The sequence below is a fragment of the Neophocaena asiaeorientalis genome, unplaced genomic scaffold (genome assembly GCF_003031525.2).
Source record: "Neophocaena asiaeorientalis asiaeorientalis breed wild unplaced genomic scaffold, Neophocaena_asiaeorientalis_V1.1 scaffold79, whole genome shotgun sequence".
NCBI lineage: Eukaryota > Metazoa > Chordata > Mammalia > Artiodactyla > Phocoenidae > Neophocaena > Neophocaena asiaeorientalis.
In genome coordinates this window covers 3,205,015-3,222,473 of record NW_020175402.1, presented here as the reverse complement: position 1 = coordinate 3,222,473, position 17,459 = coordinate 3,205,015, and the positions used below count along the sequence as shown (strand labels likewise).

The window sequence follows — 17,459 nt, the reverse complement described above, 5'->3', positions numbered from 1 at the left end:
CGTGTGGAAAACTTAATGTCCTCCATACTATTCTCATCAATTTCATCGGGGAGGGGAGAATTCAGATATTCATCCAGCTTCTGCAGTGTTTTCAAGAGACCCCTCTCCAATGCTGAAAGAAAAATGGAAATACTCTAAGAAGAAAAACCACCCAAGCCCCAAGTAGAAGCGTTGCTCCTTCAGTCAATAACTATTTGTCAAATGTTTCTCTGACACAGGAGAACAAAACAGACAATCTCATGGAGCTTATTTACTTGGGGGGAGAGAGATAAGACAAACAAATTTATAGATAAAATTATAGATAAATATTTTTAAAAAGCATGATAATTTCAGATAGTGGTATCTATAAAAATTTGTTAATAACTAAATGCCCCATATACAAACACATCATGGCCCAATACAGTTGATATTTAAACTGGGGGAAAAAATGGGTGAGAAAAGGTAAACCTGTTATTTCAAATCTAGTAAAGAAAATCTTGCCAAGACAGATTCTTGCCCTCAATTTTAAGTCCTGCTCCCGTAAAAATATTTGGATTTATATCCATGAACTGTGTTAAGAAACTCCGATCCAAGCACTCCAAGCAGAGAAGCCTGAAGTTTCTGCACTGCCTTAATATTCATAAGAAGCCAAAAATAGCACTATCTTAAATAACATGAAAAATAGAGGTCAGATTAGAAAGTTCAATTTACAATCCGAATTGGAGGCCTCACTAGCAAAATAGATCAAGATACTATATGTTATAATTCAGAGAGAAGCAGGATGCAGCCACCCTGTATATCTAGAAAGTCAAGGTTAGTGACCCTTAGCAAAGAGGGGATGGGAACATCATTAGAAAGGAATATGAAACTAACAAAAGACAGATCCTCCCTTATCCCTTTTTGTCTTTTATCCTCTCAACCCACCTTCACCTCCCACCCCCAGAACAGATGAGTTCACACTGATGAGCACAGTACTTGGCCATAAAAGAAAGTTAAAATCATGACGTGGCACTCCATATTAGTTATAACTCTGAATAAAGTTGGATCCATCACAGAAAAAGGCAAAGTTTTACATGCTGTATATTAGATATTTCACCAGCAACATAAATGTCCTAACCTTATACCTCTTCTTCCAAACTGCTCCCACTGACTCATCCCTTGATCCCTTCAAAGTAGTCCAGACAACAGATGGTAGTCTTAGCTAGGTAGGGGCTGTAGGCATTACAAGGATTTTATAAGTACTTAGGAGATAAAAACCTACCGAGCTTGGAAACCAAACTGAATATGGAAAAAGGAGGATAGAAGTATTCAACAAAATACAAATGGAGGCCCTACTACATGCCAAGTTTTGTACCAAGCATCGTTAAATTCACTACTGAATAAAACATAAAAGGTTCCTACTCTCAGTTTATATTTTGGGGCTCATCAACAAAAGATTCCCGGGGTGAATGCTGGTACCATTGCTGAGACATGCACCTTCCTAGAGGAGAAGCAGATTCAGGAAATGTGGAGATGAGTTCAGTATATGCTGACTTTGAGATGTCTGTAAGACATCTGAGCAGCGATGTCCACAGACAGTTGAGTTCTAGTCTGGAACAGACTAGGCTGGGGCAATATATTTGTAAGTCCTGAAAGCACAAATGAACGCTGAAGTCATGGAAATGAAGGAGAAGCAGAGGGCCTAGGACAGAACCCTAAGGAACATCACTGATGGTGTTGTGTGAGGCAGATAATACATTTTTGTCATCATTTGGCATTTCATTATATGATTATAGAATAAATACGTATCCATTCTACTGTTAATGACATTTGTGTTGTTTACAGTTGGGGCTTCTTGTGCAAATCTCTTGGTGTGCATCTATTCATATTCCTATCAAAAATGGAATTGTGGATGAGATATCTCATACCTGTTAGAATGGTCATAATCAAAAAGACAAGAAATAACAAGTGTTGGTGAGGATGTGGAGAAAAGGGAACCCTTAGGCACCCTTGATGGGAGTGTAAATTGGTGCAGCCACTGTGGAGAACAGTATGGAGGTTCCTCAAAAAATTAAAAACAGAACTACCATGTAATCCAGCAATATCAATTCTGGATATTTATCCAATATGGAAACAACCTAAGTGCCCACTGACAAATGAATGGATAAAGAAAATGTGGTGTATACACACACACACACACACACACACACACACACACATCACATGCATATGATGGAATATTATTAAGCTACAAAAAAGAATGAAATCTTACCATTTGCAACACCACAGATGAAACTTGAGGGCATTATGCTAAGTCAGTCAAACAGAGAAAGACAAATACCATATGATCTCACTTATATGTAGACTCGTAAAAGACAGACAAACAAACAAGCTCAAAGATATAGAGAACAGATTTGTGGTTGCCACAGGCAGGGGGTGGGCAAAATGGATGGAGTGACAATGATGTAATGTATAGCATGGCGACTACAGTTAATAATACTGTACTGCATATTTGAAAGTTGCTAAGAGTTGTAAATCTTAAAAGTTCTCATCACAAGAAAAAAAATTTCTATCTACATGTGGTGATTGATGTTAACTAGATTTATTGTGGTCATCATTTCACATAGTATACAAATATCAAACCATGTAATACATCTGAAACTAATAAATGTCAATGATACCTCAATAAAATTTTTTTTCAATTTTTTTAAATGGAGATGTAGGTTATAGGGTATGTGTGTGTTCAGGTTTAGTAGAAACTGTGATCAGTTTTCCAAGTTCAGCACAGCAAGCAGCAGTGTATGGATGTTCCAGTTACTTCACATCTTTAACAACATTTGGTATTGTTGGTCTCTTTAATTTTAACCATTCTTGGGTATGACAAATTCGGTTTAACATATTTTCATATTTATTGACTCTTTGGATATCCTCTTTTTGTAAAGTGCTGTTTGCTCATTTTTCCTTTGGACTGTCTGTTGTACTGACTTGCAGTCTTTTTATATATGCAGATGCAAATCCTTTGTGGTTATATGTATTATGCATACCTTCCCCCTTTTCACTTGCTTAATGGTGACTTTTGATGAACATAAGTTACTAAACCTAATGTAGTCCAATTTATTTTTTTTCTTTTATGGTCCGTACTTTGTGTTCAAACCTTACCTACTCCCAAATTATGAAGCTATTCTCCATTATCTTCTAGGAGATATATTATTTACCATTCGTATTTATATCTACAATCCACTAAGAACTGATTGTGTATGGTGTGAGATAGGGATATTTTCTTGACTCTATATTCTGTTCCACTGTTCTATTTGCCTACCCTTCTGTTAATACCACACTGTTTTAACTATTGTACCTTTATAACAAGTCTTGATATCAGGTAGTGGAAGTTTTCAAACACATCTTTCTTCGAGATCATCTTGGCTATTCTTGGCTCCTTACATTTCCCTAATAAACTGTACAATTAGCATGTTAATTTACACACACACACGCACATGCTGTTGGACTTTTGAATAATCTATAGATTCAACACAACCCCAACTTGCAAACTGGCATCTTTATAATTTTGAGTCTCCCAATCTATGAATATCATTTATTTCTTTTAAAATTTTCTTTTTATTTTATGAAATTGAAAGAAATTTCAATTTCTTTTGTTTTCTATGTAGAGGCCTTTAGGTGGGTACCCAAACTTTTGATCAGCAATAAGGAGTTCTAAGAAAGGTAAAGCAAAGAAATCTCCCTGAGCCAAATGGACACAATATGGAGTTTTTCTTATCTTTCTATACCAAGCTAGTCACTGATAGGTTTAAACAATGCAGAATGCTTATTAAAAAATCAAGCTGCTTCCATAAAGCCAGTGCTTACTAAATGTTAGCATATCACAGGGAAGAAAACACTGCCATTTTAAAGCAATATACTTAAAATTTCCAAAAGCAGCCTATGAGAAATAGCATTTCTTAAACAGGTTAGGTATAAAAATTACCAAAACATTATTATAGTCACAATCACAGTCTTTGGAGTAGTACATAGAAAGTCTTTTTTTTTTTTTAATGAATAAATACATAGCAAACTTTTGTTTTATTTTCACCAAGTTCATCCTCCCTTGTTACAACACAATTCCTGGTTTAGGACTTCAATTTAAGAAACAAACATGAAGACTGCTATTCCTCAATGTGGCTGTAGGAAAATTTAATTGAAGGAAGTGCAATGATCGAGATTAGGCAAAACTGCAGTCAATATGTAGTCACCATCACAACTATAATTTAGTCCAAAAGAAGTGAACCATCCTCTACCCAAAGTCTAACAGTAAATGGGGGTGGAGTGGTAATCTATGTGTTTTATCTTGTTTTTAATATAGGATGGATAATGCATTCTTTAGATTATCCACATTAAATGTGCTTTAAAAACAAAATTCTACTTGATATTTTGACAAACCCACACTACATTCCTTAGGTTAGTTTTTACATTACTAACCATTGTACTGCTACAGCTAAATCAACTAAATATCAGTGTACGTAGTGTTGCTCAAACGACCTACAAACAGCAAGGCCGATGCCTACCTAAAAAGAGGAGCATTTTTAAAATAAAGGAAGAAAGTAATAATGTTCCAAATGAATGGCACTGGGCAAAATACATATAACCAGTAACGTATTTAGACAGAGAGTATCACGTGCCCATTGGTTTCTCTTATATGCATAAAAGGCTTGAAGAAGATCTTGCAAATATTGTTCCTCCCTCTAGATCTTTAGCCTCTACGTAGTGTCAGATATTATAATTGATATGAAGGATAAATGCGTTTAGGCAAAAGTAAAAATCCACATACAAAGTAACATAGCAATATCTGTAGTGACTTTCTGGAGAAGGCTCTCTTCTCTGGTGGTAACATCCTTTAGTACATAACCAGGATAGACTAAACTGAAACAGAATATTTTGATACAGTAGCAATCCTTTCATATACTCTTACTAAATATTATAAAATTCCAAAAATACATAAATATTCCTTGTACCGTGCATTATGCACCAGTTTGGGCCTGATGAGGTTGTGATTACTATTTTAACAGTTAAACAGTGCACCTCAAAAGTTCTGCCATCTATACACAGTGAATGGAGACAGTGGTGAGGGCTCTAGAGAGATGGCAAACTGCCTTTAAAGTGAAAAGTTTTTATGGAGTGTCTCCAAATTAGGAGGATACGGGGTAGGGGAGGTAGGCAGGGTAAAAGAATTTTAAAATAATACTGCTTAGGAGTATATATTTAAAGATAGCTACTATACCTTGTCTATCCTTCATCCTAATCTGGAATAACTGCATGTTTGTGCAAAATAAAGTTTCTATCTTATAGGAAGAGGAGCAGTCTGTTAGGAAAAGCATGTTCTTAGGGGAAGATGTGAAGACCTCTCTCTCGTAAGTGTTATTTTACTTGGTAAGTCTTTTGGCTACATCACTATATGCTATTTCAACCTCCTTATCACCGGGGCAGGTATTGGTGAACTCATCCCTACTATACGCGTTAGTTAAGTATCTCCAGATGCCGGTCATTCCTTTTGGAATATCAAAGTTGCGATATTTTTTGGCCACCACCTGAAATACAAAGAGATCAAAAATTAACATTTATATGCCATGTCTTATAAACCAGACATATATCTGATTTCAGGGCAAATTAATTCTGTGAATCTCTGAAAACTGCTCCTACCTGAAGTCTGTCACCTTCGTTCTAACTAGACTTTTAAATAAGGACTGCACGCTACACCAGAGATTCAGAAGTGTGATGGTCATTGCAAATGCCTGCCTTGGCCATCCAGAGAAACAGCCAAGTATAATCACTGGATAAATACTTTAAACACACACACACTAGATCTCTGTTTTTCTTGATCTTGATCTTTACTGCACAACCATCCTATACAGCATAGTGTTTCACACAATAAATGCTCAATAAATATTTTCTGCCTTGAAAAGAAAAAGCCAGGCGATCAGAGAACAAAGTTTGATGCTATAAGTCAGTGTAGCCACCACTTCAAAGTTACCTGTTACATCTTTGAATTTTTATGCAATCACAGAAAAAAAATCCTATTTGTCATATGCCTTGATTTTAACACACAATTTTCCACTTAATCAACCCTAGGGTGTTTCAACTATTGCCTGGGGGTGCTAAATAGTGCGTGTCAGAAGATCAGCCAAGTTTTACACAGAGGAAGTGCTGCCTTAGTAAACAGATACTAGGTGTAATAGTGCCCCACATCCTGCAGGCCTACCTTGACAATGTGCAGTTTGGGCAGAAGGTTGCAATCAGCTAGCGTCATTTCATTGCCATCCAGAAATTTACGTGTGGAAAACTTAATGTCCTCCATACTATTCTCATCAATTTCATCGGGGAGGGGAGAATTCAGATATTCATCCAGCTTCTGCAGTGTTTTCAAGAGACCCCTCTCCAATGCTGAAAGAAAAATGGAAATACTCTAAGAAGAAAAACCACCCAAGCCCCAAGTAGAAGCGTTGCTCCTTCAGTCAATAACTATTTGTCAAATGTTTCTCTGACACAGGAGAACAAAACAGACAATCTCATGGAGCTTATTTACTTGGGGGGAGAGAGATAAGACAAACAAATTTATAGATAAAATTATAGATAAATATTTTTAAAAAGCATGATAATTTCAGATAGTGGTATCTATAAAAATTTGTTAATAACTAAATGCCCCATATACAAACACATCATGGCCCAATACAGTTGATATTTAAACTGGGGGAAAAAATGGGTGAGAAAAGGTAAACCTGTTATTTCAAATCTAGTAAAGAAAATCTTGCCAAGACAGATTCTTGCCCTCAATTTTAAGTCCTGCTCCCGTAAAAATATTTGGATTTATATCCATGAACTGTGTTAAGAAACTCCGATCCAAGCACTCCAAGCAGAGAAGCCTGAAGTTTCTGCACTGCCTTAATATTCATAAGAAGCCAAAAATAGCACTATCTTAAATAACATGAAAAATAGAGGTCAGATTAGAAAGTTCAATTTACAATCCGAATTGGAGGCCTCACTAGCAAAATAGATCAAGATACTATATGTTATAATTCAGAGAGAAGCAGGATGCAGCCACCCTGTATATCTAGAAAGTCAAGGTTAGTGACCCTTAGCAAAGAGGGGATGGGAACATCATTAGAAAGGAATATGAAACTAACAAAAGACAGATCCTCCCTTATCCCTTTTTGTCTTTTATCCTCTCAACCCACCTTCACCTCCCACCCCCAGAACAGATGAGTTCACACTGATGAGCACAGTACTTGGCCATAAAAGAAAGTTAAAATCATGACGTGGCACTCCATATTAGTTATAACTCTGAATAAAGTTGGATCCATCACAGAAAAAGGCAAAGTTTTACATGCTGTATATTAGATATTTCACCAGCAACATAAATGTCCTAACCTTATACCTCTTCTTCCAAACTGCTCCCACTGACTCATCCCTTGATCCCTTCAAAGTAGTCCAGACAACAGATGGTAGTCTTAGCTAGGTAGGGGCTGTAGGCATTACAAGGATTTTATAAGTACTTAGGAGATAAAAACCTACCGAGCTTGGAAACCAAACTGAATATGGAAAAAGGAGGATAGAAGTATTCAACAAAATACAAATGGAGGCCCTACTACATGCCAAGTTTTGTACCAAGCATCGTTAAATTCACTACTGAATAAAACATAAAAGGTTCCTACTCTCAGTTTATATTTTGGGGCTCATCAACAAAAGATTCCCGGGGTGAATGCTGGTACCATTGCTGAGACATGCACCTTCCTAGAGGAGAAGCAGATTCAGGAAATGTGGAGATGAGTTCAGTATATGCTGACTTTGAGATGTCTGTAAGACATCTGAGCAGCGATGTCCACAGACAGTTGAGTTCTAGTCTGGAACAGACTAGGCTGGGGCAATATATTTGTAAGTCCTGAAAGCACAAATGAACGCTGAAGTCATGGAAATGAAGGAGAAGCAGAGGGCCTAGGACAGAACCCTAAGGAACATCACTGATGGTGTTGTGTGAGGCAGATAATACATTTTTGTCATCATTTGGCATTTCATTATATGATTATAGAATAAATACGTATCCATTCTACTGTTAATGACATTTGTGTTGTTTACAGTTGGGGCTTCTTGTGCAAATCTCTTGGTGTGCATCTATTCATATTCCTATCAAAAATGGAATTGTGGATGAGATATCTCATACCTGTTAGAATGGTCATAATCAAAAAGACAAGAAATAACAAGTGTTGGTGAGGATGTGGAGAAAAGGGAACCCTTAGGCACCCTTGATGGGAGTGTAAATTGGTGCAGCCACTGTGGAGAACAGTATGGAGGTTCCTCAAAAAATTAAAAACAGAACTACCATGTAATCCAGCAATATCAATTCTGGATATTTATCCAATATGGAAACAACCTAAGTGCCCACTGACAAATGAATGGATAAAGAAAATGTGGTGTATACACACACACACACACACACACACACACACACACACACATCACATGCATATGATGGAATATTATTAAGCTACAATAAAGAATGAAATCTTACCATTTGCAACACCACAGATGAAACTTGAGGGCATTATGCTAAGTCAGTCAAACAGAGAAAGACAAATACCATATGATCTCACTTATATGTAGACTCGTAAAAGACAGACAAACAAACAAGCTCAAAGATATAGAGAACAGATTTGTGGTTGCCACAGGCAGGGGGTGGGCAAAATGGATGGAGTGACAATGATGTAATGTATAGCATGGCGACTACAGTTAATAATACTGTACTGCATATTTGAAAGTTGCTAAGAGTTGTAAATCTTAAAAGTTCTCATCACAAGAAAAAAAATTTCTATCTACATGTGGTGATTGATGTTAACTAGATTTATTGTGGTCATCATTTCACATAGTATACAAATATCAAACCATGTAATACATCTGAAACTAATAAATGTCAATGATACCTCAATAAAATTTTTTTTCAATTTTTTTAAATGGAGATGTAGGTTATAGGGTATGTGTGTGTTCAGGTTTAGTAGAAACTGTGATCAGTTTTCCAAGTTCAGCACAGCAAGCAGCAGTGTATGGATGTTCCAGTTACTTCACATCTTTAACAACATTTGGTATTGTTGGTCTCTTTAATTTTAACCATTCTTGGGTATGACAAATTCGGTTTAACATATTTTCATATTTATTGACTCTTTGGATATCCTCTTTTTGTAAAGTGCTGTTTGCTCATTTTTCCTTTGGACTGTCTGTTGTACTGACTTGCAGTCTTTTTATATATGCAGATGCAAATCCTTTGTGGTTATATGTATTATGCATACCTTCCCCCTTTTCACTTGCTTAATGGTGACTTTTGATGAACATAAGTTACTAAACCTAATGTAGTCCAATTTATTTTTTTTCTTTTATGATCCGTACTTTGTGTTCAGCTTAAGAAACCTTACCTACTCCCAAATTATGAAGCTATTCTCCATTATCTTCTAGGAGATATATTATTTACCATTCGTATTTATATCTACAATCCACTAAGAACTGATTGTGTATGGTGTGAGATAGGGATATTTTCTTGACTCTATATTCTGTTCCACTGTTCTATTTGCCTACCCTTCTGTTAATACCACACTGTTTTAACTATTGTACCTTTATAACAAGTCTTGATATCAGGTAGTGGAAGTTTTCAAACACATCTTTCTTCGAGATCATCTTGGCTATTCTTGGCTCCTTACATTTCCCTAATAAACTGTACAATTAGCATGTTAATTTACACACACACACGCACATGCTGTTGGACTTTTGAATAATCTATAGATTCAACACAACCCCAACTTGCAAACTGGCATCTTTATAATTTTGAGTCTCCCAATCTATGAATATCATTTATTTCTTTTAAAATTTTCTTTTTATTTTATGAAATTGAAAGAAATTTCAATTTCTTTTGTTTTCTATGTAGAGGCCTTGCCCATTTTTGTTAAATTTATTCCTAAATATTTGACATTTTTTATTGTATATTTTTATCACATTTTCTATTGTTTCTTGCTAACATGCACAAATACAATTGATTTTTATAATAGCCTCATATGCAACCACCCTGCTAATTCACTTTTTTTATTCTTATGGTTCATCAGATTATTTTAGATTTTCTACATGTACAATTATATTAAGAATAATGACAAATTTATCCCTTCTTTTATAAGTCTCATACCTTTCATTACTTTTTCTTGTCTATTATACTGGCCAAGACCTCCAGTACAATGCTAAATAGAAGTGCTGACAGTAAGCATCCTTCTTCAGTTCTCAATTTCAAGAGGAAACCTTTCACTACTCCCCTATTATGATGCTTGCTATAACTTTTCTGTAGATTCTCTGTCAGATTAAGGAAATTTCTTGCCATATCTTTTTCGCAAATTTTTAAAAAATAAACATCTTAATCATAAGCATTAAATTTTATCAAGCACTTTTTCTGCATCAATTGAAATGACCACATAATTTTTCTTTTATTCTATTATTGTGATAATTCGAATAGATTTTTGAATGTCCAAACAATCTTCCATTCTTGAATTAAACTCAACTTGGTTATGTGCATTACATTTTCTCATATTGCTGGATTTGGCATATTTTGTTTTAGACTTTTACATCTATGTTTCAGAGAGACTGGCCTGAAAGTTACTTTCTTTTGATGTCTTTGTGTGGTTTGACCTCAAAAAGCAAGTTGGAAAGTATTTCCTCTTTTCTGTTTCCTGGAAGAGTATATGCAAGACTGATGTTACATCTTTCCCAAATGCTTAGAAGAGTGAAGCCATCTTTGTGAAATGGTTTTTAATTACAGATATAAGATGATTCACATCTTGAATCCGTTCTTGCAACAATTTTCTTACACTGTACTTTCTGTAAATATATGCAATAGTGTTTTCAAATTTATAAGCATAGGGCTTCCCTGGTGGCACAGTGGTTAAGAATCCGCCTGCCAATGCAGGGGACATGGGTTCGATCCCTGGTCCGGGAAGATCCCACATGCCGCGGAGCAACTAAGTCTGTGCGCCACAACTACTGAGCCTGAGCTCTAGAGCCCGCAAGCCACAGCTACTGTGCCCACGTGCCTAAAGCCCGTGCTCTGCAACAAGAGAAGCCACCTCAATGAGAAGTCCACACACTGCAATGAAGAGTGACCCCCGCTCACCACAACTAAAGAAAGCCCAGGCGCAGCAACAAAGACCCAACGCAGCCAAATATAAAAATACATTAATTTTTTAAAAAAATTTATAAACATTGTCATAATATCCTCCAAAAGTCATTTAAATGCAAGATCTGTAGTAATCCCCTTTTATTCCTAATATTGGTTATTGCTGCCTTCTCTCACTTTTCTTAATTTTTCTTGTCAAGGATTTATCAATTTCCTTATTAGACTTTTCAAAGAACTAACTTTTAGCTTTCCAAATCCTGTCACATTTGTTTTCTATTTCATAAAATTCTACTTTTAGTATCTCATTCCTTCTACCTTCTTGATTTGCTGATCTAACTAAACCCCTGAGGTGGATACTTTAAGGTTACCAATTTTTAGCTCTTCTTTTTGCCATTCATTCATTCATTTGGCTGCACCAGGTCTTTGTTGCAGCAGGCAGGATCTTTAGTTGCAGCACACGGAATCTTTTAGCTGCGGCATGCAGGATCTAGTTCCCTGACCAGGAGTCGAACCCAGGCCCCCTGCATTGGGAGCACGGAGTCTTAACCACTGGACCACCAGGGAAGTCCCTTCTTTTTTCTAATATATGCATTTAGAGCTATAAGTTTTCCTCTAAACACAGCTTTAGTGGTAGCATATAAATTTAGACATGCTATATTTTCATCATGTTATTCTTCAACCTATGGGTTATTGAGAAATGCACTGCTTAATTTTCAAACATGTAGAAAATTTCCATCTGTACTTTTGTTACTGATATCTAGCTTTTCTTTGTGGTCAGGGAAAATATTCTATATGATTTCAATTTCCATTTTTTGGAAAATTTTTCAGATTTGCTTTATGGCTCAGCTTTACAGTCAATTTTGTGTTCCATGTGCATTTGAAAAACAAGGGTATATTCTGCAGTTGTGGGGCACAGTGAGATTAAATTTATATATCAATGAGATTAAATTTTTTCACTGTATTATTCAATTCTTCTGTATTCTCACTGAATTTTTCTTTTTGGCAGATTCTAAGTTACTAAGGGAGTAAGTTAAAATCTCCCACCGAGATTGTGGATTAGTTTATTTCTCTTTTAGCTGTCAATCTGGTTTATATATTTTGAGGGTAGTTATTTGGTTACACAAATTTAGAATTATTTTATTTTCCTGGTAGGTTAATCTTTTTAAATCAGTCTGAAACATGTTTCATTATCTCTTGCAATGATGCTTTCCTCAAAGTCTACTTTGTGCAATGTCAGCATAGTTTTGCCAACTTTCTTTTGGTTAGTATTTACACCATTTTACATTCAACTTTCCTGGGTCGGTCAGCCTATCTTATCTGTCTGTCTATTTATTGGTGTGTATTTCAAATGTAGGAGGGAGGGAGGGAGGGAGGGAGAAAGAATTCCTTCTTGTACATAAGCAACACATTTTAAATGCAGTTAGGAAACTCTGTTTTCTACTTGGAGTATTTGAATCATTTACATTTAACATAATGACTACAAACTTTGGCTTAGAACTGCCACCATACGTTTGTTTTCTATTTGCCCTCCTGTTCTGTGTTCTCTTCTTCTTTCTTGCCTTCTTTTGGATTAAGGTTTTTTTAATTATTATTCATTTCCCCCTCTACTTGTGTATCATACATTTTTTCATATAATTTTTGAATTTTATTTTTTTATACAGCAAGTTCTTATTAGTCATCATTTTATACACATCAGTGTATACATGTCAATTCCAATCGCCCAGCTCATCACACCACCATCCCCACGCCCCCGCAGCTTTCACCCCTTGGTGTCCATACATTTGTTCTCTACATCTGTGTCTCAATTTCTGCTCTGCAAACCAGTTCATCTGTACCATTTTTCTAGGTTCCACATATATGCATTAATATATGTTATTTGTTTTTCTCTTTCTGACTTATTCACTGTATGACAGTCTCTAGATCCAACCACATCTCAACAAATGACCCAATTTCGTTCCTTTTTATGGCTAAGTAATATTCCATTTTATATATGTACATATTCTTTATCCATTCATCTGTCGATGGGCATTTAGGTTGCTTCCATGACCTGGCTATTGTAAATAGTGCTGCAATGAACATTGGGGTGCATGTGTCTTTTTGAATTATGGTTTTCTCTTGGTATATGCCCAGTAGTGGGATTGCTGGATCATAGTATCACACATTCTTTTGCTAGACTTTGTTTCCTTGACTTACTAAAGCTTAATTATAACTTTTACCACTTCCAGGATAATGCAAGGACCTTAGAACACTCTAACTGTATTTAATTTCCCTCCTGTCTCATACGCTACTATTGTTTTGTGTATTAATTTGACTTTTTTTTTTTTGGACTGCGTTGGGTCTTCATTGCTGTGCACAGACTTTCTCTAGTTGCGGTGAGCGGGGGCTACTCTTCGTTGCGGTGCACAGGCTTCTCATTGTGGTGGTTTCTCTTGTTGCGGAGCACGGGCTCTAGGCACGCGGGCTTCAGCAGTTGCAGCACACGGGCCCTACACGGGCTCAGTACTTGCGGCTTGCGGGCTCTAGAGTGCAGGCTCAGTAGTTGTGGCGCATGGGCTTAGTTGCTCTGCGGCATGTGATATCTTCCCAGACCAGGGATTGAACCCATGTCCCCTGCACTGGCAGGTAGATTCTTAACCACTGTGCCACCAGGGAAGTCCCTGGACATATATTTTAAATCCCAGAAGACACTACTGTTCTATAAGACAGCATTCATTTCTATTTTATATTTATACTACTCTTTGCTTTCCCTTCCTTCCTGCATCTCTGGGTGTTCATCTGAAATCATTTTCCTTCTGCCTGAAAAACTACTTTTAGTATTTTGTTTAGTGTGAGTCTGCTGAGATGAATGTTCAGTTTTTGTTTATTTGAAAATGTCTATTTTGCTTTTACCATTTAAAATTCATAAATAAAAAACTAATATATTAATCATTACATTCTTATAGTAATTTTCAGTTGAAAAACTTGGTGAACATATGTTAAGAGAACTGATTCTCAGAGCAGCCATGGGACATAGGATGGGTAGATATTATCCTATCTTATAGATACTGAAATAAAGAAGAGACTTTGCCTTTTCTCAAAATCAAAGAAAGGAGATCTGACATCTTGGAATTTGACTTGTTACGACTACCTGAAATTATAAATTGAACTGTGAATTTTAGAGGCTCACAGAAGAGGCAGTAAGAGAAAGCTGACTGGTCAGCAAGTATATGGATCCAGGGCTATAAACATAAATGTCACATCTTGAGGCAAGAATAAAATATTTGGATGTGTTTGCTTTCACTTTGGGAGGGTATTTCACGGCTTACAGAATGCTAATTCGTTTTCTTTTAACTCTTTGAAGATCTCATAACACTGTCTTCTGGATTCACTGTTTCTGTTAAGAATCAGTGCTCAGTCTTATTGCTTTTACCTTGAAGAGCTTTCTTTCTCTCTGCCACTTTTAAGATTCTATCTCTGGTATTCAGCAATCTGACTATGATGTATACAGGTATCGTTTTATTTGTCCTGCTTGGGTTTTGTAATGCTCGACTCCATGGCTTGTTATCTCTCATCAGTTTGGAAAATTCTTGGCAATTATCTAGCTATAGCTTCAATTCCATTTTCTCCTCTTATTCTGGGATTCCAGTTATACACATGTCAAACTTTTTTTATTGTGCCCCATATGTCTTACACTCTTTTCTGTGGTTTGTTTTTTTTTGTTGGATTTGTCTTTTTATCTCTCTGTACTTCCATTAGCTATTTCCTTCTGACCTATCTTCATGTTCACTAATACATTCTCATCATTGTCTACTCTGTTAAATTCATCTATTGAGTTCATAATTTCAGATATTGTATTTTTAAATTCTAGAACTTCCATTTGATTCTTTTTTATAATGTCCAGTCCTTTGCTGTAATTTTCACCTTGTTCTTTTACTTTTGAATATATATAAGTTATTTTAAAGTATCTGATAACTGAATACCTTGTAGTTTTTTAAATGGTTTCATAAAATGTATTAGCTGTATTCAGTCCTTGATATGGGTACTTTCTATTACTATTAGATTTTTAAAGCTGGTAAATTTTTAAACTCAGGGCTGGTTTATATTAAAATAATAGTCTACTAAGTCAGGAACTTCTTTCTTCATATTCTTGTTAAAATTAATGCATCGTTCTTGCTCCCCAACCGTACTATATGTTCTTTGAAGGTAAAGTCTGTGTCTTGTGCTTCTTCTTCTGCATATCCCCTTAAATTCATGGCACTTTACCTCAGCATATGGTGGACACTTGGTCAATGTCTGGACCAGACTGAGAAAGGCCAATAGTTAAGTATAAGAGTTTTGAGTTTCATAAATGTATGAAGTTCAAAAGGCAATTAGGTGAAAATGTAGAATAGACACTTTTCAAGTCAGATGATTGAAGATATTTATACCTGACTTTTATATCTTCGTGGGAAGCTGAGAATAAGGTAGGTACTACATATTGCTATAGAGCACGTAGCCATTTAAAAAATGTAAAAAAGAACTGGTAATATTTTTAACCTAGGTAAATATCAAACAAATTGGAATGTGTTATGTCAAGTGATAGACAACAAGATTAAGATCAAAGAACTACCTGTTTTATTAACAGAAAGTCGCTCTAGCCATAGCCAGGATCAAGCTAGTTTATTTCTTAGAGAAAATAGTTAAGAAACAGGCCAACAGAACCCAGTAAAATAAAGTTGACGAGTTAGGGGAGCTTAACTGCAACTGGGGAAGTGACAGGGAATCAAGCCATTTAAAGATAAAAGATCAAAAATATAAAGGCAATAAATATAACCTTTTATTAATTACATACAAGCTGTTAATAATGCATGCAGTCAGCTGAAATGTAAAGTTTATAAATTAACAAGAAAATGCAATGTGAGAAACAGCTACGTTAGTAAGGAGTCCAGGGCATGATGGAAAATTTTCACGGTTGCACTTAAAAAGAAAAAAAGGAGACAGCAGAATCTCAGGACTGTAAAAGAACAAACTTTTAAAGATTCAATATGCTTCCTGTCAAAAGCAGTGAATACAAAATAAACACATATTAGATATAAGGACTTGTTCTTTGATCAGATTACAATGAACAGGATCATGACCTATAAGGAATACTGAATTCAAACACTGAAATAATGTCTCAAACGGCACTTGAGTGGTATAACAAGTGCAAGCAAGTTTATGATCTCTGATCTACTGTAAATTAATCCTTTTCCTGAATTAACTCTCAAAAGTATCCAATAGAGAAATAAAATATCCTATATTTCCAAGGTTTACAACATACAATGCTTATGATCCTAGCTGTAAGGCATGGACTAAAATTCAGAAGCTAGCAGAACATTACAATTACTGCTCTATAATTTTGGACGTAGCAAAGTACCTGCAATGAAGTTGAACTGCTGTACTCGACCAGAGTGTTAGTGATTTTTCATAGTTAAGAACATCAGGAAAAAAAAAAAAAAGAATGTCAGAGTAAAGGGCATATTAATGAAAACAAAGAATGCTGAATTAGTTTGATACAATTTTTATGTATCAAACTAAGGAATGGACAACAAAACAAAGAAAAATGAGGTAACAAAGTTTTAAAGACAAACCATCACAAAGGAACATGAAATTGGTTAAAATAAAGAAAATGTCAAGATTAACCACTAGAAGGCAGTAGCAGTCCATCAAAAAGTAGCTCTTTTTTTTTTTTTACATCTTTATTGGAGTATAATTGCTTTACAATGGTGTGTTGGTTTCTGCTTTATAACAAAGTGAATCAGTTATACATATACATATGTTCCCATATCTCTTCCCTCTTGCTAGCTCCTTGTCTTTTGTAATTAAAAAGTAGCACTATTATTCTCTAATACCCCTACTGTAGTAATGCCGTATCTCTAAGGAGGTATTTCAAAAGTTCTCAAAAAAATTACTAAGTACCCCAGAGGCCATACGATCAGTTTTTAAATTAATTGTGAAAATCAAAATATTAACACATACTCTCTCTCTCATACACAGACACACACAAACACACCAGGGAGAAGCATGGAGAAATGAATACTTTCACATTAGTGGGAATAGAAACTATTATAGTCTTTGGAGAACAAAACCTTTTGACCTATTTGAAATCTAGCACAAGGACACTGGCAGCACAGTGTGTCATAATAAAAAACGAGGCAATCTAAATGTCTATCAGTAAGGAAATAGTTAACTAAAAATCCATATTATGGAATATTAAGCAGCATTTCTAAAAAATGAGGTAGATCTACATTTTGATATTAAAGTATTTCTACCATATAGTACATGATAAAGATAACTGAAGAATGTGTATATATATATA

General features: G+C 35.5%; 1 protein-coding gene across 3 annotated transcripts in view; it reads right to left on the bottom strand.

Annotated features, from left to right (window-relative positions):
- Positions 1-17,459, bottom strand: part of CLIC4 (CLIC family member 4) — an 85,818-nt gene that overhangs the window by 4,271 nt on the left and 64,088 nt on the right. For 2 of the 3 annotated variants that reach the window (XM_024766708.1, XM_024766707.1), the window contains 2 exons: positions 6,209-6,390; positions 4,126-5,537 (listed from right to left, as the gene is read on the bottom strand). In XM_024766708.1, the coding sequence (XP_024622476.1) occupies positions 5,373-5,537; positions 6,209-6,390 (347 nt within the window). In that variant the 3' untranslated portion in view covers positions 4,126-5,372. Of the gene's footprint in view, positions 1-4,125; positions 5,538-6,208; positions 6,391-17,459 lie in introns of those variants that run through there. The other variant, XM_024766709.1, reaches the window with a different exon arrangement.